The following is a 24,461-nucleotide window of genomic DNA, read 5'->3' on the forward strand; positions in this document are numbered from 1 at the left end:
AATCACTCTGGCAATAGTTTGAAAATAACAGATTGCTAGCTATAAGCAAAAGCTAAGCAATAATTACAGTGGACTCATTGAGTTTTAGTTACCCTTTGTTTTTGTTTTTTTCACATAAAGCATCAAAGGTCTTTTCTGTGTTGTTAACACATTCCAAATTTCAGAATTCAGAGGCTTAATTCTGTTTCAAATTATTCAAGTATTAATAAAGAAGTAAATTGCTATTTAAGCTTTACTTATGGTTAATACATGCACTAACACTGCCCACCCCAAAAAAACAGATGTTTGAAAAAGTTTCCCATATTATGTGATTTTCGTTGTTGCTATCAAAACCAAGAAATGTGTCACCTATAAAAACTCTATCTGTACAACTAAAACTTGGAAACAAAATTATCTGTTTAAAAATATTCTAAATAAAGAGTTTCAGTCAAAATAGAACAAAGGAAGATATAGATAGAACAAAGGAAGCTATAATTACAGAAGAGGGCCACAGAATGATGGAGCACAGTTACTGATGACATATAGCCCAGCAAAGAGAAAGCCATTAGGCTATCCTGACCTCTCTCCAGTCCTCCTGTCAGTGCCTCCCATTGACTGAACCCAATCAAAAGCCAGAACACAAGGCAGACCAGTTGATGCAGTCCTTAGAAATCAGCCTCCTGGGACACAGCACAGTGCACAAAAGTGGAGAATAGATTTGGATGGGCAAATGAAAATTATCCATCAAAGTAGAACCGTAGTATTATTAGACTTCAAGAACAACTATTTGAAATTAGGGAAGACAAAACTCTCATTGGTTTATTTCAACAAAAACTTTTGCCTGTCTAATATGGTCAGCCCAGCTTACAATGCCATTCCATCTGGATGTATGCATCTTTATGAGCTCTGAACTACAAAAGTCATTAAAGCTAAGTATTAAAATAAATTTAATATAAAACAAAACTTTCAAATAGTTCTACAGTCAAGTATTAACCAAGATTTTCAAAACTAATGAAATATCACAATGTCCTCACCAAAACTAACGTTTTGTAACATTAATGTTAACGCTTATTTTAAAATATGCTTATCTCTCATGTTTAAGTATTTAGATTGTAACACTTTACAATATACAAAATATAATAGTACAGAATATGATTAAATGATTGATAAATAAATATAGATACATTGGGGGTACCTATTCAAAATATTTTCTGCTTGGGAAGCCAGATCATAAAAGTTTGGAAACAAGTACTCTCATATTCAGCTGTACTGAATATCCAGAAAAGTTTTAAGAAAAAAAGTCTTCATGCCTACAAAAAAAGGTATTTATTAGACTATGAAATTTATTTCTTACTTGATCTTCCTTACCTATTCTCCCAGTTATTACTCTTATTCCCCTTGCATTTTTAACCCATCATCATCCAGATCTCCAATCTCTTATTTGATTCCTTCATTTGCACTAATATAATTCAGCCTTTTAGCTATCCACATATCAGGTAGTTGGGACCCATCATACCTGACAAACTGCTGATCTCATCTCTCTTAACCAATTATCTGTCTCAGGCATTCCATCTTTCTTGCACTCACAGCATGAAGCCTGCTCGGGATTTTCTGTCTCCCTCTCTCTCTGCCCCTCCCCCATTCACACTCTCTCAAAAATAAATAATTAAATGATTTATTTTAAACCTAAAATATTTTTATGAATTTTTTTTATTTGAATTCCAGTATAGTTAACATATGCTGTTATATTAGTTTTAGGTATACAATACTGATTCAACAATTCCATACATCACCTAGTGCTCATCACAAGTATACTCCTTAAGCCCCATCCTCTATTTCACCCATTCTTCCACTCACCTCCTCCCTGATAACCATCAATTTGTTCTCTATAGTTAAGAGTCTGTTTCCTGGTTTGTCTTTTTTTCCTTTTGCTTGTTTTTTTTTCTTAAATTCCACAAGTGAAATCATATAGTATTTGTCTTTTTCTGACTTATTTTGCCTACCATTATATTCTCTAGCTTGCATCCATGTCACTGCAAATAACAAGATTTCCTTTGTTTTTATGACTGAATAATATTCCACTGTAGATACATACCATTATTCTTTATCCATTCATCAGCTGATGGACACTTGGGTTTCTACGATAAAAATTTGCTACCGTAGATAATGCTACTATAAACATCAGGGTGCATGTATCCCTTTGAATTAGTGTTCTTGTATTCTTTGAATAAACACCCCATAGTGAAAATGCTGAATCTTAGTTCTATTTTTAACTTTTGAGGAACCTCCATACTGTTTTCCACAGTGGCTCCACCAGCGTGAATTCCCACCAACAATGCACAAATGTTCCTTTTTCTCCACATCCTTGCCAATACCTGTTGTTTCTTGTGCTGTTGATTTTAGCCATTCTGACAGGTGTGATGGGATATCTCATTATAGTTTTGATTTGCATTTCTCTGATGATCAGTCATGTTGAGCATTCTTTTATGTGTCTATTGGCCATATGTACTCTTCTTTGGAGAAATGTCTGTTCATGTCTTCCCCATTTTTTAATTGGGTTTTTTTTTTTCCGCATTGAGTTTCATAAGTTCTTTATATATTTTTGATACTGACCCTTTATGTCATTTCCAAATATCTTCTTCCATTCTGTAGAAGTTGCCTTTCAGTTTTGTTCGACTTGCCTTTCAGTTTGATTTCCTTCACTGTGCAAATGCTCTTTATTTTTATGTAGTCCCAAAAGTGTATTTTTGCTTTTGTTTCCCTTGCCTCACAATGCATATCCAGGAAAAAGTTGCTATGGCTGATGTCAAAGAAGTTACTACTTGTGTTCTTTTCTAGGATTTTGATGGTTTCAGGTCTCCCAGTTAGGTCTTTAATCCATTTTGAATTTATTTTTTAATAGGTGTAAGAAAGTGGTCCAGCTTCTTTCTTTTGCATGTTGCTGTCCAGTTTTCCCAATACCATTTGTTAAAGAGACTGTCCTTTTCCCATTGGACATTCTTTCCTATTTTGTCAAAATTAATTGACCGTAAAGTTTGGGTTTATTTCTGGGTTTTCTATTCTGTTCCACTGATCTGTGTGTTTATTTTTGTGACAGCATCATACTGTTTTGATTACTACAGATTTGTAATAACTTGAAGTCTAGAATTGTGATGCTTCCAGGTTTGCTTCTTTTTCAATAGTGCTTTGGCTATTTGGGGTCTTTCGTGATTTCATATAAATGTTAGAACTGTTTGTTCTAGCTTTTTTGGTGGAGTCTTTCGGATTTTCCATATACAGTATCATTTCATCTGCAAATAGTGAAAGTTTCACTTCTTCCTTGCCAATTTGGATTCCTTTTCTTTTTGTTGTCTGATTGCTGTGGATAGGACTTCCAGTACTATGTTGAATAGCAGTTTGAGAGTGGACATCCTTGTCTTCCCCCTGACCTTAGCCAAAAAGCTCTCAGTTTTTCCCCACTGAGAATGAGGTTAGCTGTTGGTTTTTCATATAAAGCCTTTATTATGTTGACATATATTCCCTCTGGACCTACTTTGTTGAGGGTTTTTATTGTGAATGGATATTGTATTTTGTCAAATGTTTTTGTGCATCTACTGATATGATATGATTTGTATCCCTTCCCTTATTGACGTATCACATTAAGTGATTCGGAAACACTGAACCACCCTTGCAACCAAGAAATAAATTCCACTTGATTGTGGCAAATGATTTTTTTATTTTATTTTATGTAGGTGAATGGCTTTCTGAACGTATTGTTTAATTCGGTTTGCTAGTATTTATTGAGAATTTTTGCATCTATGTTCATCACAGATAATAGCCTGCAGTTCTCTCTTGTAGTGGTGTCTTTATCTGGTTTTGCTATCAGGATAATGCTGGCCTCACAGAATTAGTTTGTTAGTTTTCCTTCCTTTTTTATTTTTTGAAATACTTGGAGAAGAATACCTATTAATTCTTTAGATGTTTGGTAGAATTCAACTGTGAAGCCATCTGGTCTTTGACTTGTGTTTTTGGGTGGTTGTTTGGTTACTGATTCAATTTATTTGCCAGTTCAGTCTATTCAAACTTTCTATCTCTTCCTGATTCTAATTTGGTTAGTTATGTTTCCACAAATTTATCCACTTCTTCTAAGTTTGTCCAATTTGTTGGCATACAGTTTTTTCATAATATTCTCCTGTAATTGTATTTCTGTGGTGTTGGTTGTTATTTCTCCTCTCTCATTTGTGATTTTGAGTTTTGGGGTTTTTTTGTTGTTGTTGTTGTTTTATGTTTGTTTGATGAGTCTGGCTAGGGGATTATGAATTTTATTGATCTTTTCAAAGAACAAGCTCCTAGCTTTCTTAGTTTTGTATCATTTGTTTTTGCTCTAATCTTCACTGTTTGCTTCCTTCTGCTGGATTTGGATTTGTTTGTTCTTTTTTCTATCTCATTTAGCTGTAAGGTTAGGTTGTTTGAGATTTGTCTTGCTTCTTAAGGAGGCCTGTATTGCTATAAATTTCTCTCTTAGAACTGCTTTTCTGCATCCTAAAGATTCTGGACCATTTTGTTTCTATTTTTGTCTCCATGTAATTTTTTGTTTCTTCTTGATTTCTGGTTGCCCCATTGTTTACTAGCATATTATTAAACCTCCACGTGTTTGTGGTCTTCCCAGATTTTTTATTGTGGTTGATTTCTAGTTTCATAGCATTGTCAGAAAACATGCATCATATGACTTCTATCTTTTTGAATTTCTTGAGAGTTGTTTTGTGGCCTAATATATGCTCTATTCTGGAGAATATTCCATGTGCCCTTGAAAAGAATATGTATTCTGCTGTTTTAGGGTGGAGCACTCTGAGTATATATGCTAAATCTATCTGGTTCAATGTGTCATTCAAAGCCAGTTTCCTTGTTGATTTTGTTTAGATGATCTGTTCACTGATGTAAGTGGGGTGTTAAAGTCCCCTACTATTGTTGTTTTATTATTGTTGAGTTCCGTTATATTTGTTATTTTTTTATGTATTGGGGTGCTCCCATGTGGGGTGCATATTTATAACTGTTATATGTTCTTGTAGGATTATTATATAGTATCCTTCTCTCTTGTTACAGTCTTTGTTTTAAAGTCTAGTTTGTCCAATATAAATATTGCTATCCTATCTTTGTTTTGACAACGATTTGCATGATAAATGTTTCTCTATCCCCTACTTTCAATCTGCAGGCATCTTTTCTTCTGAAATGACTCTCCTGTAGGCAGCATAGATTGGTCTTGTTTTTTATCTACTCTGTCACACTGTGCCTTTTGATTAGAGCATTTACATTCAAAATAGTTATTGAAATTTTTCTCTGATCCTTTCTTGTCTTTCTCTCATGGTTTGCTGGTTTCTTTGGTGATAGACTTAAATTTCTTTCTTTTATTCTTTACATCTCTATTACTGGTTTTTGAATTTGTGGTTACCATTCAGTTTGCATATAATATCTTCTGTATATGTGGTCTCATAAATTTAAACCTGTTCTTTATTCCTCTTCCCCTTACATTTTAGGTATATACTGTTATTTTACATCCTCTTATTTTGTGAATCTCTTGACTGATTTTTACATATACTTATTTTTACTGCTTTTGTGTTTCCTACTCTTCATTCTCTTATTTATAGTCTTTCTTTTCCACTCAAAGATTTCTAGTAGGACTGATTAAGTGGTCATGAACTCCTTTAGTTTCTGTCTGAGAAACTCTCTTATCTCTCCTTATATTCTGAATGATAGTCTTAACTGGGTACAGTATTCTGGGCTGCAGATCTTTCATTTTCAGCGCCTTACATATTTCATGCCCTTCTCTTCTGGCTTATAATGTTTCTGCTGAAAAATCTGCTGACAGGCAAACTCATGAAGTTTCCCTTGTTTGTATCTCTTTTCTCTTGCCACTTAAAAAAAAAAATTGTCACTAATTTTTGCCACCTTAATTACTATTTGTCTTGGTGTGGACCTCCTTGGGTTGATTTTGTTGGGGGATCTCTGTGCCTCCTGGATCTGCATATCTGTGCCCTTCCCCAATAGATTAGGGAAGTCTACAGCTATTATTTCTTCAAATAAGTTTTCTGCTCCCTTTTCTCTCTCTTCTTATTCTGAAATACCTATAATGGGAATATTACACTTGTCAAGGTGTCTCTTTAAGGGAGGGTCTCAGCTTCCTAACATCCTGAGCTCTCCCAGAACCAAGCCCACTGATTTTCAAAATTCCAAACTTTATGTTCCGTTAGTTATAAGAACCCACGAATTCAGCCCCTCTCATTTTCAAAGCTAAATGTTATAGGGATTCAGCTTTCCCATGCAGACTCCCCAGGGTGATACTCTGTTTCTTGCCCTTTTCCGCACTTGTGACTTCCTACTGCCCGCGATGGCCAGGATTTTGCTTCCCACTGCATCTCCACCCTTCCTACCCTCTTTCATGTGGCCTGTTCTCTACCTTTAGCTGTAGAATTTGTTCTGCCAGTCTTCCAGTAGTTTTCTGGGGTATTTACATTGATATGATATGTTACCTAGTTGTATCTGTGGGACAAGGCAAACTTAGGGTCCTCCTGCTCTGCCATCTTCCCAGCTCTGCCATCTTCCCAGCTTCCCATATGATATTTTTTCATTCATATTTACTCAACTGCTCTATACTGTGTGATTACTTTCTCAACAAGGACTTGGACTTTACAGAAAGAACAGTTTTACATCAGTAGGAAAGAGTAGAGAAATACTAATTATATTCATTCCTGTTATTCATTCATTCAAAATATTTGCTGAGCAACAGGAACTCAGCAATGAACATGATGATAGTGTGTATGTACTGAATGAAAAGTGTAAGAATCAAAGATGAATTTGATATATTCAGATTGAAACAATAGTGACACCACGGAGAAGAATGAGAAAGCTGAAAAGAAAAACAGAAAAATTAGAAGGAGATCTGGGTTAGAAATAAACTTAGTTTTTAACATTTTCAGATACAATAGTTGTACAACCCATTGGAAAAGTTCTGTGGACAGAAATATGAAACTAAAACAAAAGGGAAAGCTCAAAATATTGATTTGAGAGTCTTACTGATAAAGTTATAAAAAATAAATGCTCTTGCCATACAAGAATAGATTTAAGAAGATCTAAAGGCATAACTTCAGAGATTATCCAGTTATAATGAAAAACACAGCCAAAGGAAGACTCAAAAGATAAACAGTTTAAGTAATAGCACAATAGAGTGGAAAGGAGAAAAGTTATAAGTACGAAGTGATCTAAACTATTTCATTCACCAAATAGATGGAGAGGGGAAAGTGAAAGCAAAGGATTAAACAAGAAGGCATTCATTAGCAAAATGCAAGATGGCAAGTTCAACAGGAATTGCAAAAGTCCTTATAAAAACAACAAAAAAAACTTTCAAGGCCTATATTTGTAACTGAAGTGGCACCAAATAAAAAAATTAAATTTCCAAAAGAACTGCAGACTATCATAATTAATTTTTAATAAGAATATTTTGCTTAGAATAATTTTCCATTTCTTGATTTTCTCTAAGGTACACACAAAGGTTAAGTTTTTATTTACAAGAAAATAGCACTCAGTGCCTTACCAACGTCAACAATTTTGATAAGCATTTTTACTAAGTTAGGACTGCTCTGCTGAACATCTTACTACCACTACAGCTATTCCTTATCATACAGAAGCAATCACTTCTCAGCACAGGCAAAACAGAAGGCTCCCTGGGTCACTAACTCTCATACAGTGCATTTATATTCAAGTTCCCTAGAAGACAGTAAAGTTGTGACAGTTGTAAAGAGCTAACTAAATGTTTATGCACTGAATTCAGAAGCACCCAAATATATAAAACAACTGATCACAAACATAAGCAATCTTACTGGTAAGAATGTGGTAACTGCAGGGGACTTTAATACTCCACTTACAACAATGGACAGATCATCTAGACAGAAAATCAATAAACAAACAATGGCTCTGAATAATACACTGGACCAGATGGACTTGACAGATATATTTAGAACTTTTCATCCTAAAGCAACAGAATATACATTCTTCTGGAGTGCACATGGAACATTCTCCAAGATAGATCACAACACAGCCCTCAATAAATACAAAAGAATTGAGATCATACATACTTTCAGATCACAATGCTATGAAACTTGAAATCAACCACAGGAAAAAGTTTGGAAAACTTCCAAATGCATGGAAGTTAAAGGACATTCGACTAAAGAATGAATGGGTCAACCAGGCAATTAAAGAAGAAATTTAAAAATATATGGAAAAAAATGGAATGAAAATACATCAATGTAAACCCTTTAGGATGCAGCAAAGGTAGCCCTAAGAGAAAAATACACTGCAATCCAGGCCTATCTCAAAAAACAGAAAAATCCCCAAAACAAAATCTAACAGCACACCTAAAGGAACTAGAAGCAGAACAGCAAAGAAACACCAAACCCAGCAGAAGAAGAGAAATAATAAAGATCAGAGCAGAAATAAACAATATAGAATCAAAACAACAACAACAACAACAACAAAAAACAGTAGAACAGATCAATGAAACTAAGAGCTGGTTTTTTGAAAAAATAAAGAAAACTGATAAACTCCTAGCCAGACACCTCAAAAAGGAGAGTGGACCCAAATAGATAAAAACACAAATGAAAATGAATTTATTACAACCAATCCCTCAGAAATACAAGCAATTATCAGAGAATACTATGAAAAATTATATGCCAACCAACTGGACACCCAGGAAGAAATGGACAAATTCCTAGACACCCACACGGTACCAAAACTCAAACGGGAAGAAATAGAAAATTTGAACAGACCCATAACTAGTGAAGAAATTCAATCAGTTACCAAATTTCTCCCAATAAATAAAAGTCCTAGACCAGATGGCTTCCCAGAGGAATTCTACCAGACATCTAAAGGAGAATTAATACCTATCCTTCTCAAGCTGTTCCAAAAAACAGAAACAGAAGGAAAACTTCCGGACTCATTCTATGAAGCCAGAATTACCTTGATTCCCAAACCAGACAGAGACTCCACGAAAAAGGAGAACTACAGGCCAATATCCCTGATGAACATGGATGCAAAAATTCACAAGATACTAGCAAATCAAATTCAACAACATATAAAAAGAACTATTCACCATGATCAAGTGGGATTTATTCCTGGGCTGCAGGGCTGGTTCAATATTCGCAAATCAGTCAGTGTGATACATCACATTAATAAAAGAAAGAACAAGACCACATGATACTGTCGATAGATGCAGTAAAAGCATTTGACAAAACGTAGCATCCTTTCTTAATAAAAACCCTAAAGAAAGTCAGGATAGAAGGAACATACCTAAACATCATAAAAGCCATCTATGAAAAGCCCACAACTAATCTCATCCCCAATAGGGAAAAACTGAGAGCTTTCCCCCTGAGATCAAGAAGACGACAGGGATGTCCAATCTCACCACTGTTGTTTAACATAGTGATGGAAGTCCTAGCATCTGCAATCAGACAACAAAATGAAATAAAAGGCCTCAAAACTGGCAAAGAAGAAGTTAAACTTTCACTTTTTGCAGACGACAGGATACTCTACATGGAAAACCTGAAAGACTCCACCAAAAGACTCCCAGAAGTGATACATGAATGCAAAGTCGCAGGATACAAAGTCAAGGTACAGAAATCGGTTGCATTTTTATACACCAATAACGAAGTAAAAGAAAGAGAAACAAAGAAACTGACCCAATTTACAATTGCATCAAGAACCATAAAATATCTAGGAATAAACCTAACCAAAGATGTAAAAGACCTGTATGCTGAAAACTATAGAAAGCTTATGAACGAAACTGAAGACACAAGAACATTCTATGCTCATGGATTGGAAGAATAAGTATTGTTAAAATGTCAATACTACCCAAAGCAATCTACACATTAAATGAGATCCCAATCAAAGTTGCACCAGCATAATTCTCAAAGCTAGAACAATCCTAACCTTTGTGTGGAATCTGTATTGTATGAAAAGGCCCCAAATAGCCAAAGTAATATTGAAGAAGAAAACCAAAGCAGGAGGCATCACAATCCCAGACTTTAGCCTCTACTACAAAGCTATAATCATCAAGACAGTATGGTATTGGCACAAAAACAGACACATAGACCAAAGGAATAGAATAGAAAACCCAGAATTGGACTCACAAATGTATGGCCAACTAATCTTTGACAAAGCAGGAAAGAATATCCAATGGAAAAAAAGACAGTCTCTTTAACAAATGGTGCTGGGAGAACTGGACAGCAACATGCAGAAGAATGAAACTAGACCACTTTCTTACACCATTCACAAAAAATAAAGTCAAAATGGATGAAAGACCTAAATGTGAGACAGGAAACCATCAAAACCCTAGAGAAGAAAGCAGGCAACAACCTCTTTGACCTCAGTCACAGCAATTTCTTGCTTGACACGTCTCCAAAGGCAAGAGACTTAAAAGTAAAAATGAACTATTGGGACCTCATGAAGAGAAAAAGCTTCTGCACTGCAAGGGAAACAATCAACAAAACTAAAAGGCAACCGATGGAATGGGAAAAGACATTTGCAAATGACATATCGGAAGAAGAGTTAGTATCCAAAATCTACAAAAGAACTTACCAAACTCAACACCAGAAAAACAATCCAGTGAAGAAATGGGCAGAAGACATGAACACTTTTCCAAAGAAGACATCCAGATGGCCAACAGACACATGAAAAGATGCTCAACGTCACTCCTCATCAGGGAAATACAAATCAAAGCCACACTGTGAGGTGATACCACCTCACACTGGTCAGAGTGGCTAAAATGAACAAATCAGGAGACTGTAGATGCTGGACAGGATGTGGAGAAATGGGAACCCTCTTGCACTGTTGGTGGGAATGCAAACTGGTGCAGCCGCTCTGGAAACAGTGTAGAGGTTCCTCAAAAAATTAAAAATAGAACTACCTATGACCCAGCAATGGCACTACTAGGAATTTATTCGAAGGATACAGGAGTGCTGATGCCTAGGGGCACTTGTACCCCAATGTTTATAGCAGCACTTTCAACAATAGCCAAATTATGGAAAGAGCCTAAATGTCCATCAACTGATGAATGGATAAAGATGCAATTTATATATACAATGGAATACTACTTGGCAATGAGAAAGAATTCATGCCATTTGCAGCAATGTCAATGGAACTAGAAGGTACTATGCGGAGTGAAATAAGTCAGTCAGAGAAGGACAGATGTCACATGTTTTCAGTCATAAGTGGATCTTGAAAAACTTAACAGAAGACCATGAGGGAAGGGAAGGGGGGAAAAAAACAGTTACAAACAGAGAGGGAGGAGGCAAACCATAAAAGACTTAAATACAGAGAACTGAGGGTTGATGGGAGTGTGGGGGAGAGGGGAAAATGGGTGATGGGCATTGAGGAGGGCACTTGTTGGGATGAGCAGTGGGTGTTGTATGTAAGCAATAAACAACGGGAATCCACCCCAAAAACCAAGAGCACACTGTACACATTGTATATTAGCCACTATATATATGTATATGTATATGTGTATGTATATATATATATATATATATATATATATATATATACATATAAAACTTTGAGAATAGATTTGTTGCCTAAATCTTAATCCTAGTTCTATCATAAATAATATATACATAAAACAAATTGTTATATGTCACTAATATATATTTATATATAAAAGTATATTTATAAGTTTATACTTTATACATGCAATGCTATTATATACACCAAAAAGTAAACTAAAATAGAGATTTAAAAAGAATTAAAAAAAAAAACAAATATACTGAAATTGTAATATTTTCTTCCTTCACCCCAGTCAATCATCCTGCATACCTGCTGGGGTGCAAACTCTACTCTGGAGACCATACCGTAGCTATACAGAAGCACCTGTAGTTCCCAGAAACACTGCATTTCATACCTTGCATTCACTATAGTTGAGCATTCTACAATGCCACCCTGAAGCCCTCCAAAAAATATACAGCAGCAATCTTCAATAACTGTTCAGGTATAAATGTCTTTACGTTATCTTTTACCTAATCTCTTTCCCCCTTCTCATTTCCTCTTCTCACTTGCCATCCCCACACTTATTCCCATTCAGATTTAGGTCTCCCTCTTAAATTCCCCTTGTACCTGTCTATATGTCCATTATAGAATCGTTATCTTTTTAAGTCTCTGTTTCCCTACTAAACTATGTTTATAGGCTTGGGGCTTATCTTTTGATCTCAGGAAGCTGAATGTCTAGCTTTGGCAGATACTAAACTGTACAAATAATCTAGCCTAATACTCTGACAGTACAAATGACTTAGACTGAGATTCAAATTAAACACTGTGTCCATAGTCCAGGGTACTAAAACTATTGGGCTGCTCTACCATGATAATGTGTCATTTTCTTTACTGTACCTCATTTCTTGCTCGCTAAAAGCTCAGCAGTATATGGAGCAGCTGTAAAGTTCTCCTTACAATAATCTAAAAATAAGAATTCAATGTTTTACAAATATATATAAGACAAAAGAAAACTTAAATAATATCTAAGAGATTTTTTTTTATTACTAAAATACCACATACCATGTGTTTTCAAACAAGGTATCTGAGTCAACTGCTAAAAATCATACTCATGTGGCCGGTTCACAGAATGTTGTTCTGGAACATCTATGTATCTTAATTTATACCAGTTATAACCCACACTTTTCTCAAAGTTATGCCCACTCAAAGCATTTATTTAGTAATAACTCAGATTTTAGGCTATTATAGAAAAAGAAATGAATTCAACAAGTGTGGTCTGGCAAACTTATTAATAATTAATTACAAAATGTTTACCTACATCAAATACAATAAAATTGAAGGACTCAAAACTTCATCTGAGACCATCATATTTTTAGTTTTTGCTACTAAAATGCAAGAATTTTATCTCTTGAACTAATAATGTCAGAAATACATTATGTCATTATGTTTATAAACAACAGAATATCTTAAGTTTACAAGACCAGTGCTCTAACCCCTGAGCTATGGAGTCAACCGAGAATGTCTTAAGTTTAATTTTTCTTTAATGTGTATTTTTAAGACACGCGTGCATGCGCGCGCACACACACACACACACACACACACACACACACACACACACACACAGTATGAGCGGGGTAGGGGCAAAAGGAGAGAGGGAGACACAGAATCCGAAGCAGGCTCAAGGCTCCTAGCCATCAGCACAGAGTCCAACCTGGGGCTGGAACTCATGAACTGCGAGATAATGACCTGAACAAAAGTTGGGCACTTAACCGACTGAGCCACCCAGGGGCCCCTTAAGTTTAATTTCTAAGTATGGATGCTATTAGACCATATGGGAATACAGCATTCTGAGCATTAGCCACCAGGAATCATTCTAACTAAGCATTTAGAAATTAACTTTATGTTCAACAGTCTTCTTGTTCTTTTGTCGGGCTCAAAAAGTATTTATTATACACATAAACTTTTGAAAACACCTGTAATTCATCCAAACCAATACGCTACTTCTTAGCACTTTCATGCAATCTCATTCTAAAGCCATTTCCACATTTGTAAATCTGGATGCTTGGACTAGATGAACGCTATGGTGCCTTCCAAGTCTAAAATCCTGTGACATCAACTTGGAGTATATTTTACCACTTAAAAAAGTGACGTGTGAATGGATTGGTTTTCTCTGTAAGTCATAACTATAATGACTCTGTGGAGACAATAGTAACAAACACACTACACAAGTATAACATTAAATAAAGTATTAAAAGCAAATCTGTGAATAATCATTACCAAATGATTGTATTTTATGAAAGGATTCAAGAAGAAATTCCTTAAATAGAGGCCCTCTAATGAGTCAAGCACTAGGTTAACTATTGTTTTCAGTGAAAGAAGTCACTGATAGTCTTGAAAACATCGTATGGGAAGCCAACGACATATTAGATTATTTTTAAACTACCATTATAAATCCAGGTCCAGGGGTACCTGGTTGGCTCAATCAGTTAAGCATTAAACTCTTAATTTAGGCTCAGGTCATGATCCCAGGGTAATGGGATCGAGCCCAACGTCAGGCACTGCATTGAGTGTGGCGCCTGCTCAAGATTCTCTCTCTTCCTTTCTCTCAAAAATAAATAAAATAAAATAAAACAAAGTAAAATAAAATAAAATAAAATAAAATAAAATAAAATAAAATAAAATAAAATAAAATAAAATAAAATAATAAAATAAAAATAAAATAAATCAAGGACCAAAAACCTACAACTTCTCAGAAACTATTCCATAAAAGCACTAGTTTAAGGCCCAGGAAATGAGGAAAATATTCATTTATTCAACTACTATTGCTAATATTGTAATGGTTACAACTTATATCAGACTAATTATGGAACTGACACTGTTGACTTTACATTTATTAACTCATTTAATCTTACAGCAACCCCATGAGATACTATTATTATCTGAAGCCAAAAAGGTAGTGACTTGTTCAAGTTCACTCAGCTAGTAAAGAATCAAACTACTATTCCACTTCAACTACCATTTCCAACATTCAATTATTTTTCTATTCCTGAAGAATTTCCACTTGAGAAATTAATTTGGTTCACATCAAATATATATTTATAAATATGTTTATTTTAGTATCTCTTGTGTTACATTATTTTCTCTGACTAAAGAAAAATAACTGACTCTGGCTATTTGTGTGGATTATATCAAGAGCACAGTGCCATCTGAAATGACTCTGATTTCTGGTAGAATAAACACAAAAGTCTAAACGTTTTAAAAATTTTGTGTTGATGCATCCACTATTATCACAAAAATTCGGTCTCCTCATATGAAGCTGAGAGAAAAGATCAGGAATACGCCAGAGTAATCATTAACCATTTAAACACAATCCGTAAATTCCCGACGGTCGACATGGGTAGTGAAAAAAAGATACATTTTTTAAACGGTTTGAAACGACCATCTTTTTACATAAGCCAAACACATTTTTCAAACGATACTTCATCCTAAAACCTTTTTCTAACGTCATGTTAAAACTGTCTAGAAGTGGCGGGTCCATCTCCCATCTCACTAAAACTTTCTTTCCCTCTACCCTACCCCCGGAATTCTTCCTATGGGTACCATATTACTTTCTATCTACAAACTTTACCTGTTCTTCTGCGCTCAGGACTCGACTCCCTTTCAGCTTTCCATTTGGGGAATGCGTACATTCACCACACACCCACCACACCCTTGTGGGCCTCCACTCAGGCCTGCTCCTCCTCCCGGGTTCTGCAGCACCAACCCTGCACGTAACAGCTACGCCCCCCGTCCCCTGGCCCAACCCATCCTCGGACACGTGCGACGATGTTTGTGTCACTCCATCAGTCCCACTGGGGACAGGACTCACTTACCGAGAAAGAAGCGCCAACTTTTGCTCCAGCATCATCTCTAGCTTCTGGCCCTGTTTGGAGATCCAATGGTCCACTCCATGCAGGCGGTAGCATGTCTCCAGCATCAACCTGAAGTCCGCCACGAACTCGGTGATGCCGCGGTACTGGCCGCCGGCGAACTTCTCCTCCATCTGCAGCAGACACATGCCCTGCCCGACCTGCGGCGGGAGGGCGCGACCGCCCCGGCCCCCGCTGCGCGGCCCCTCAGCCACCTCAGCCTCCCCGAAGGCAACGCCCCCCAAGGGCTGCAGGAAGGGGGCAGTGAGGCCCCGGTGCTTCTCCTGCAGGAACTCGCCCAGGATGCGGTAGCCCTGCTGCAGCTCATAGGTCAGGTCCTGCTCCTTGCAGCCACAGCCCCCGACCACCATCGCCTCTTCTTCCTCCTCTTCGTCGTCCTCCTCCTCCTGCGAAGAGGTACCCCTCCCTTGAGCCGGCCTTGAGGCCGGGACCGCTACTGCCATCTCCTCCTCGTCTTCCTCTTCCTCGGTCGCTGGTGGCGGCCGCTCCTCCTCCCCGGCAGGCTCCATCTCCCCCGGCGTCTCGGGCACGCTCATGGCCCCGGCAGAACCACGTCGGGCCGTGTGGAGAGGCCGATCGAGGCGCCGGGGAACGCGTGAGCGCGGGCCGCTTCCTTAGGGCTCGGCCTTGCCCCGCAGCCCCAGCCGCATTGGGCTTTCCTCTCAACCGCCTGCTCCGCTCGCTACCCGCGGGGGTCCTGAGCTTGTAGCCGGCGGGGCGGGGTTACATGCCGCGCTGGGGAGGGGGGAGAGAAGAGGAGAGCCTAGGTGCCCTCCTCTCCCCTCCCCCCGGCGGCGGAGCGCGCCAGGCCCTCCTTTGCCTCACCCCTTCGCGCCCCGCCCGCCTGCTCCTCACCGGCCAGGCTAGGCCTGGCTGCCGCGGCCTCGGCGCCCCACCCTCTCCGGGCCGGCCGTAAGGGGGTTGGGAGGGGACGAAGAGGAAGTGAGGATTCTTCTCTAGCCGCCCCGAAGGGGGCTGCAGCACTGGGCTGCGGAGGCTGGGGCTCCTCCTCCTCTCCCCTCACACCCGCTCCCGCCCCCTCTCTACCTGCGGGGTACCCGGGCAGGAGGAGGCGGCGCGCGGAACGGCCCCGGCGACAACTGTCAGTTATAAGTCCCGCTGGGCCGAGGGCGGGGGGAAGGAAGGGGAGGGGCGGAGAAGAAGAGGGAGGGCACTCAAGCAACCCCCCAGGCTCTGGAAAGAGGCAAAAAAAGGGCACCGTCCCCATCCACGGTGCGCATGCGTAGTGGAACAGCCCCACCCACCCCCTTCGCGTCTCGCCCAGCTACGCAAAAGCACTGACTTGGGTTGCGCGACCGGCTCCGAGGCCTATAGGTTGCGCGGACCAATTATGTCATCAGCATGTAGACTACTGTTAAGGGGCGGAGTGGGGAGAGAAGCAAGGCGCCTGCGCAGGAGTACTCGACACTGCCGAAGAGGCCCAAGGGCTTTTAAAGAAAGCGAAAGAGTTTTTTTTTTTTTTCTTTTGCAAGACCCTAAAAGCCCTAAAAACTAAAATTAATCCTGGGGCGCTTGGGTGCTTCAGCCAGTTAAGCTTCTAACTCTGGCTCAAGTCATGATCGCACAGTTCCTTCGTTGGAGCCGCATGTCAGGCTTTGTGCTGACAGCTCACAGCCTGGAGCCTGCTTCAGATTCTTTATCTCCCTCTCTCTCTGTCCCTCCACTGTTCTTGCTCTGTCTCTCAAAAATAAATAAATGTTAAAAAAAAAAGGGGGGGGGGAGAAAAAGAAAAACTAAAATTAATTCTGAAGGACCTTGCTCCATAAAACCCTTGTTAATGGCAAATGAATAGTGAGAAGGCACAAAATGTAAATCCTATCCTGTTGTAAATTTCATATTTTCTGTACCCACCTTCACCCATGTAACTGCCGGGTTTTTAATATAAAACTAGAATTTTATAGTTTAGAAAACAGGTGCAAGGACTCGACCAACTAAAACATATGTTCACATGCAAAAAAAAAAAAAAGATAATTTGTAAAACTGTTAATTTCTAAAACTCTGGTCCAGTTCTTGACCAATTCCTATTTTAAGTAATGTCTTGTTTTCAGTTAAAATTAACATATTCCCACCTCCATTCTTGAGATCTGCTAAGAATAAAGGAAGGGAATGGAAACTTACTAAAAATCCTTGGGGTTATAAAGTTTTCAAATATTTCAAGTCTAAGCTGCACAGTATTAGTCAGGTCGTTAGCCTTACAATGTCACCATACATTTAAAAATTACTTTTGAATGTCTAAAACGTGAACTCCTCATTCACTTTAATTAGGTAATGCTTAAAGTAAGTGGGGTGAAAGAGTGTAATGGTTCCATAAAGCAGATATTAGTATTTTCTTATGTTCTATTAGAAAGATGCAAATCTCGGGGTGCCTGGGTGGCTCAGTAGATTAAGCAACCGATTTGGCTCAGGTTGCAATCTCACAGCTGGTGAGTTCCATACCCACATCAGGCTCTGTGCTGACAGCTCGCAGCCTCTAGAGCCTGTTTCGGATACTGTGTCCCTCTCTGTCTGCTCCTCCCCCGCTCATATTCTCTCTGTCTCAAAAAATAAATAAGCATTTAAAAATTTTTTTAAAAAGAGAAAGATGCACATATGTTTCTATTTACAAAGAATGCTCTAGCTTGAAACTGGCAATTATGTCCTAGAAATCAAGCATTTTAAAAGTACAAGTCATCTAAACAAATGGTCAGGATATTCTGATCCTTGATTATTGTGAACCTTTAATGAACCAATAAAAGTCAAAACTTCAAAGCTTTTGGGAGAAGGGGGGAAAAGAGTAGCAGTAAGTTTAAGTAGCAGAATTAGGTAAAATAGTTAAATGAGAACACTTATTGAGTATTGACACTCCCACACACCCATTATCCAGTTTTCAAGGTCTCCTCTCATCAGTCATTTGTAATTTATGAGACATTTCGCTTTCTCCTCAGAGCCCTTAGATGTACCTCAGCTCACAGCAACAAAGCCAGGGAACAGTCTAATTTCAGCAAATGGCAACCCAAAATGAGTCTGATTGAGCATCCTTCATTTCCTTTGACCATTCCCCCAGCAAATATCCCCTCTTTATCTTTAGCCACCAACTCTATTTCATGACTCTCTCATAACATAGATTGTATTTATTGACTCCTGTGCCACCAAGCACCTTACATTCATTATCACCTTTAATTCTCACAACAATCATAGGTATTATGCCTATTTTACAGATGTAGAAACTGATGCTTAGGTTAAGAAAGTAGTTTGCCAAAATTCAAATCTAGGTCTGTCACACTTCAAGATTCTCCAAGGTACCTAATTCTCCAAGGCCACCTGGCAGAATTTCCAATTTTCATGCACAAGAGTGTAGGGAATTGCTAGAAATTTGATCAAGGGCTTCTGATGGGATATCAATTAAGATAAAGAGGTAGGAGTTGAAGGAACCACAGCTATAGGTCATGGAGAGGCCACAATGATTGTGATCTTAGCTTTTATGAAAGTAGGATCAGATCCTTAAGCTTAAAAAAACTATTATACAAGAAATATGTTGGTTGTAGGTAAATTATTAGTGAGAAGAAAAATTGCCATTTAATCCCACCACCCAGAGAAAATTTTATTAATATCTTGTTGCAGAATTTTTCTATTTATTTATGTATACTTTTATTTATCTTAAATAAAATTGTGACTATACTATACTTAATGTCCTTTCCTATTATTTATTGTAATAAATAATAAATCATTGCAGGGAATGGACAGGAAATCCATATCTAAAATCTCAACTTCATATTTCTGTCCACAACAGCCTACATGGCCTGCTCATCTGAACTGGCAGGGAGTGAATCAGGGAAATTCTAATGTAAAAGGAATTCCAAACCATTAACACACACACACACACACACACACACACACACACACACACACAGCAAAGGTGCAAACAAACAACAGCACTAACAGGTACCATTTATTAAGCACTTACTAGGTCTTAAATATTTGCTAAATACTTTACATACACAGTACTCACAATACCCCAGGAAATCATGACAGATACATTTGTTCTTAAATTTTGGGTCAATGATTCACTGAGTAGAAAGCTTTTTTTCTACCCTACAAAAAGTTGGACATTAAAGATCAACATTCCAATTAATTAACTCTAGATTAGCTGTTTTCTTAAAATGCACATCTGCTATTTGACTGGAGTCAAAGCCGTTTTTTCTCATGTTTAAAGATAAAATTAATTTTGCTTCCCTTTCATCTTCAGTGCTACTATAGAATCTATTAAGAACTTCTTCAAAATAGAAATCTATTTAAACTCCATTTTAAATCAGGGCTTCTCTCCTTGTTGGGCTGCTTTCAGGGGGAAAATGGCATATATACACAATGCAATATTCTGCTTAAACACATAATACTGATTGACTCCCACAAATATTGATTACTTACTATTTGTCAAACACTGCAGAATAGTATGTTACATGCTACCAATGTTCCATGTACCGGGATACCCTTTGCAGTAACCATAGTTCTTAGAGTCCTGGATAACTTGAAAAATAGAGACCAGTCAGGCTAAGATTTTACAATTCTCTTAACTCTCAGCTGGACACCTTGAGGACTAGAATATGGATATGCTTCACCCAGTTCTCAGGAGGACATGATGAAAAAGTTCACATAATATATAGAGAAATCTCCCACATCCAAGGCAGTATCTCCCAATTTCAGCATCCTCCCATTACCATGAAAAGCACCCGGAGGAATAAGCTTGCCACTTTATCTTTCACCCACAATTCCAAATAGTTTGCCTTGGAAGTTCTCCTATCTTTGTAAGCTCTCAGCACCTTGTGATGGGCAGCATGACATCTTCACACAAGTATACTGTTTGCCCAGCATCAATAATTCAGACAAGTAGCAACAATTTATGTACTTCACATCAACTAGGGGAAAGGTGACAAACACTAAGACAATGGTTATCACCAAGCTCTATATTTAAAAGATAAAACATGCAAGGTGAACACAAGGCTGTAACACTGACTAATCCTGGAGAAACATATAGGGAAGGAATATAAACTGCTTGGCAAGGAGAGAACAGTTCTCACAATTGTAATGGAATCCATTCACAATAGTTATTTGGAATTACTTTTATGGTAGAAGATATTCAAGTGACATTAACGTGCATCAAGCAAAATTTAGCAACTCTTGTAGAGCTTCCTGCTGCTCCTCATCAAGTTGCGATATGCATTCCAACCATAATTCTTCAGAAGTCTGTACCTGACGCACAACATTAGCTAGGCGTTTAGCACAAGGATCTTTATAATTAATAGTCTCATTAATTTTTCCTTCTGCAATTATACTGATTATTTTGGGAAGATTGGAATTATTTGGACCAAGTACAACTGGATGGTTACTTTCAATTAAATCACAGAGAAAACTCAAAGTCTGAATAGCTTCCTCTTTATCCTCATGCAGTGGAAGCCATGATAACCAATGTGGAAGAACTTCATCTACATTTACACAGTTAGGCTTAAACCTCAAAATCTTCCCTACTGCTGAGATACAGTTCTCTGTAGCAATGACATTTTTTTTGGTTTTGGAATTTGCACACTTAATAACTTTTACCAGCAATGGGACAGCTTCTGAACATAAAGAACGATAATCATCTCCACCAAACTGTGCCATAACACCCAGGCCATAAGCAGCTGCTTGCCTGACTTCAGGGTTGTTATCTCGCATATTTAGTAGCATTGGCCACCGAAAATATTCTACATACTTATATGAGGTTGGACTGCAGTGCTCTATAATATCATCAAATATGCACAATCCCCACTGTCTATCTGGCCATGGCCTACTCGAACAAATTAGATTTACAATTAATGGAAGAAGCTGTTCAAACCATGGTAAAATCTTTTCCTTGTAAGTACTAAATAAAGAGTGCAAAATATCTGATACTTTGGTAAGAATATAAACATCACATTCATCCTCATCTTGCAGAGACATTTCAACCTGCTGGTCGTAGTTTTCTTCCCGTCTTTTAACCTGTCTCAGTTCTTGGTTTTTAAAGTGTCCTTCAAGTTTTGCTTTCAATATTTCTCCTAGTTCTTCTAAGTGTTCATCAAGAAGGCACCCATCTCCCATTACTTCAATGGACTTTGCAAAAGAATTCATTATTTCTGAGAGTACATCTGTATCAGGTTCAGTCCCAATAGCCTTGATTAAGGGATCACATATGAATTGCCACATCTGTGCAAGATATTCTGGGCCACGAGTTCTTGCACATTCCAGGAGAAAAGGCATAGACTCTGCTGCTGCCACTCGAACATTGTCATGGAAATAAAATTTCAATAAAGGAACCATCAGCTTTACAACCTGTTCTGTATATTCCACAAATCCTTCCCTTAACTCCTTAGCATAGTAAACCAACATCTGGCAAGCAGTTGCTTTTGCTTCAAGTCCTGAAGTCTTAATTCCAAAACTTTGTTGGTCTCCAAGATTTACAAATTGCCATCCATCATCATCACTCATATTTTCCACATCTTGTGTGTCTAAGAGAGCAACATCAGGTTTAGCTGAAGCAGTCTTAATAAGAGGCTCAATAACTAGTGGAAGGTACTGTTGAAAATCACTTCCAAGAATTTTACACATTCTAGCCCATGCTGAAACCATGTAAGATGTCTGAGGGTCATCATCTTCCATATTATTTAAGTCTGATTGTGTCTTCAACAATAGCTGCATCACATTTGATGCATCTTGCATAAATTTTTCCTTCCCAACAGCAAGACCAACATGGCTAATGCACTCTATAGTTTTTCCTTTCAGAAGCTTGAGTTCCTTCTGAACAGCAAGCTCAACAATGTGCTTTAGTGATGGCATAAATATATCATAATATGGAACAAATTTTTCTTCTATTGTATCTGCAACTGAGGCAATGGTTGTCACAAGCTGTTCCAAGGCCAATTTAGTTCCATTCCGAATCAATTCTTGAAGTTTAATCACCAAGATGGAATGTAGATTTCTCACCATACTATCCAAATATAGAACTAGCAATGTTTTTGGACAGTCTTCAATAAAAATAATAAGTGCAGAAGCCGCATGTGATTGTACACGCTGATTACCTTGATTTTCCATGGTACGCAACAGAGCTGCAATCACTGTTTCATGGAATTTCTTTTGGAAGTTAGGAGAAAAATCTGTAGCCATCTGCCCAAGTGTAGTACAGGCTGCAGCCCTCACTCTTGGGTGAGGATCCTGAAGAAAAAGCAAAACAGAGTTAACTGTTTCATCTAGAATTGATTCCATTTGCTGATGGCATCCTTCTCCAATGGCAGATAAGGCCATTAATCCAGCATGTCGATATTTCCAGTCAGGGCTCTGAAGCATCTGCATGATGTGCTCCTTAGTCATTGGTAAAACAAGTTTCCCACCAAGCCCACAAGCCAGTCTGTCTAGTGCACTCTCAGCAGCGACGGCATTGCTGTCAAAATCATCTTCTTCCATTTCATCGGCATTTACCCAGTCCTCATCATCTTGTAGATCAACCATCATTGCTAATATATGAGGAACTGCCTGTGCAATTATATTTGTATGTTTTTTCAACATTGGGGTTGCAGTTTCAGACAAGGTCACTATTATTTCAAGGGCCAACTGGCGTTGCAGATTACTAAGTCTAGAGTCTCCACATAACTTCAGACTCAACTGCAGAGTATCTTCTAAATAAGGACCCAGGTATTTAGGTACGGTATCTGCAATCTCAACAAGGGATTCTAGCACTGAATCATCATCTTGGTAGCATGAGTCATTCACAGCCTGTAAGATTCCAGGAAGCAAGTCTGCAAAGTCCTTGAAAAGAGCAATATTATTCTCATTAGCAAGTACAAATGCAGCTGCAGCTCTAGCAGATAATGTCCTGATTGCTGGATGTTCTTGATCCTGAATGCACTGGTCCAACAAACGTTTGATGATATCTAAATCATGCCGCTCTTGGTTCCCAAAAATCCCAGGAAAGTGCCAGAAAACGTGAAGTGCAACTTCCCAAAGAACTACATTTTTAGAGTAGATTGAATCAATAAGGAACTTCAAACCTTCAGGCCAGTGGTTAGTGCCATCCTCATCTATCAAATTCCTGGCCAGCACTGCAAAAATATCACAAAGTTTTTTCCTCATGCTAGCATGTGTTTCTAACTTAACGGCCAGTATCAGTTCAATCTTGACGTCCCTCTGAACATCAGAAGGCAGATTTGGATAGACTTCCTCAAACCCAGAGGACAAAAGCCGCCGTAGCAGCGCGGCAGCCATTTGTCTCACCTCATAACCTGCTCTTCTATTTCTGACAGCATCTAAGAGGAATGTAGTCTTACACAGACCTGGAATATTTTCATAGATTTCTTCTGCCTGCCTCCGCACCATACAGCTTGGATTGATCAGGTTCTTCAGAAGCTGGTAAAACTCTTGCTTTCCCGACACTGTGGCCGGTACCCCTGCAGACCCGGCCGCCGCCATAGCGCTCTGTCAAAGAAACCGCGACGGAGATGGAGGGAGGGGGTCTGCGGCCAGAAACAGTGACGTAAAGGAGGCGCCCGAGGGGATGGGCGGGGCTGCTTATCCACTGCTGGCGGGGTGCTGTGTCTGAGCTCCCGGAGGTGGGCTGCTGGGCCTGGGGGCGGGGGGTATAAGTGAGATGGGGTGGGGATGACGGACACCCTCGGTCTGTTTTCCAATCAGATGAAAAGGCACCTGCAGAGAAGAAGAAGAAAAAAAAGAAAAAGAAAAGTATGATTTGAATGTATTAGAATGGGATTGTGGGTGACTTTTTACCTCCGTTATATTAATAAACTAGCTCTGTTGTTACCCCGATAATTTTAACGCAATAATTGCATCTTGAAAACCCTCCAGGTGGAAGAAGCCGGTCACAAAAGGTCCCATATTGTATGATTCCGTTTATATGAAGGGTCTTGAAAAGGCAAATCTACACGGAAAGTAGATTTACAGAGGCAGTGGGAAGGAGAGAATGTAAAATGACTGCTATCAGATAGTCGGTTTCTTTTGGGGTGATGAAATGTTCTAAAATTAATT

General features: G+C 38.5%; 2 protein-coding genes across 4 annotated transcripts in view; both read right to left on the bottom strand.

The window, feature by feature from the left end:
• KIAA2026 (KIAA2026 ortholog) overlaps positions 1–16,145 on the bottom strand; it is a 126,311-nt gene extending 110,166 nt beyond the window's left edge. For both annotated transcript variants that reach the window (XM_053907883.1, XM_019439649.2), the window contains exon 1: positions 15,360–16,145. In XM_053907883.1, coding sequence (XP_053763858.1) covers positions 15,360–15,952 — 593 coding nt within the window. In that variant the 5' untranslated portion in view covers positions 15,953–16,145. The remainder of the gene's footprint in view (positions 1–15,359) is intronic.
• A 3,207-nt stretch (positions 16,146–19,352) lies between these two features.
• RANBP6 (RAN binding protein 6) lies at positions 19,353–23,907 on the bottom strand. Of its 2 annotated transcripts, XM_019439651.2 has the most exons (2): positions 23,753–23,907; positions 22,450–22,637 (listed from the first exon to the last, which is right to left on the bottom strand). In XM_019439651.2, exons 1-2 carry the CDS (start codon positions 23,886–23,888, stop codon positions 22,567–22,569), a joined length of 207 nt encoding a protein of 68 aa, XP_019295196.1. In that variant the 5' UTR covers positions 23,889–23,907; the 3' UTR covers positions 22,450–22,566. The 2 variants fall into 2 exon arrangements, with proteins under 2 accessions (XP_019295195.1, XP_019295196.1); XM_019439650.2 differs by having other exon boundaries at positions 19,353–23,907.
• Between the last annotated feature and the right edge of the window lie 554 nt (positions 23,908–24,461).

This window comes from Panthera pardus, unplaced genomic scaffold, assembly GCF_024362965.1.
Source record: "Panthera pardus isolate Hobbes unplaced genomic scaffold, ASM2436296v1 HiC_scaffold_20, whole genome shotgun sequence".
In the NCBI taxonomy this organism is placed as follows: domain Eukaryota; kingdom Metazoa; phylum Chordata; class Mammalia; order Carnivora; family Felidae; genus Panthera; species Panthera pardus.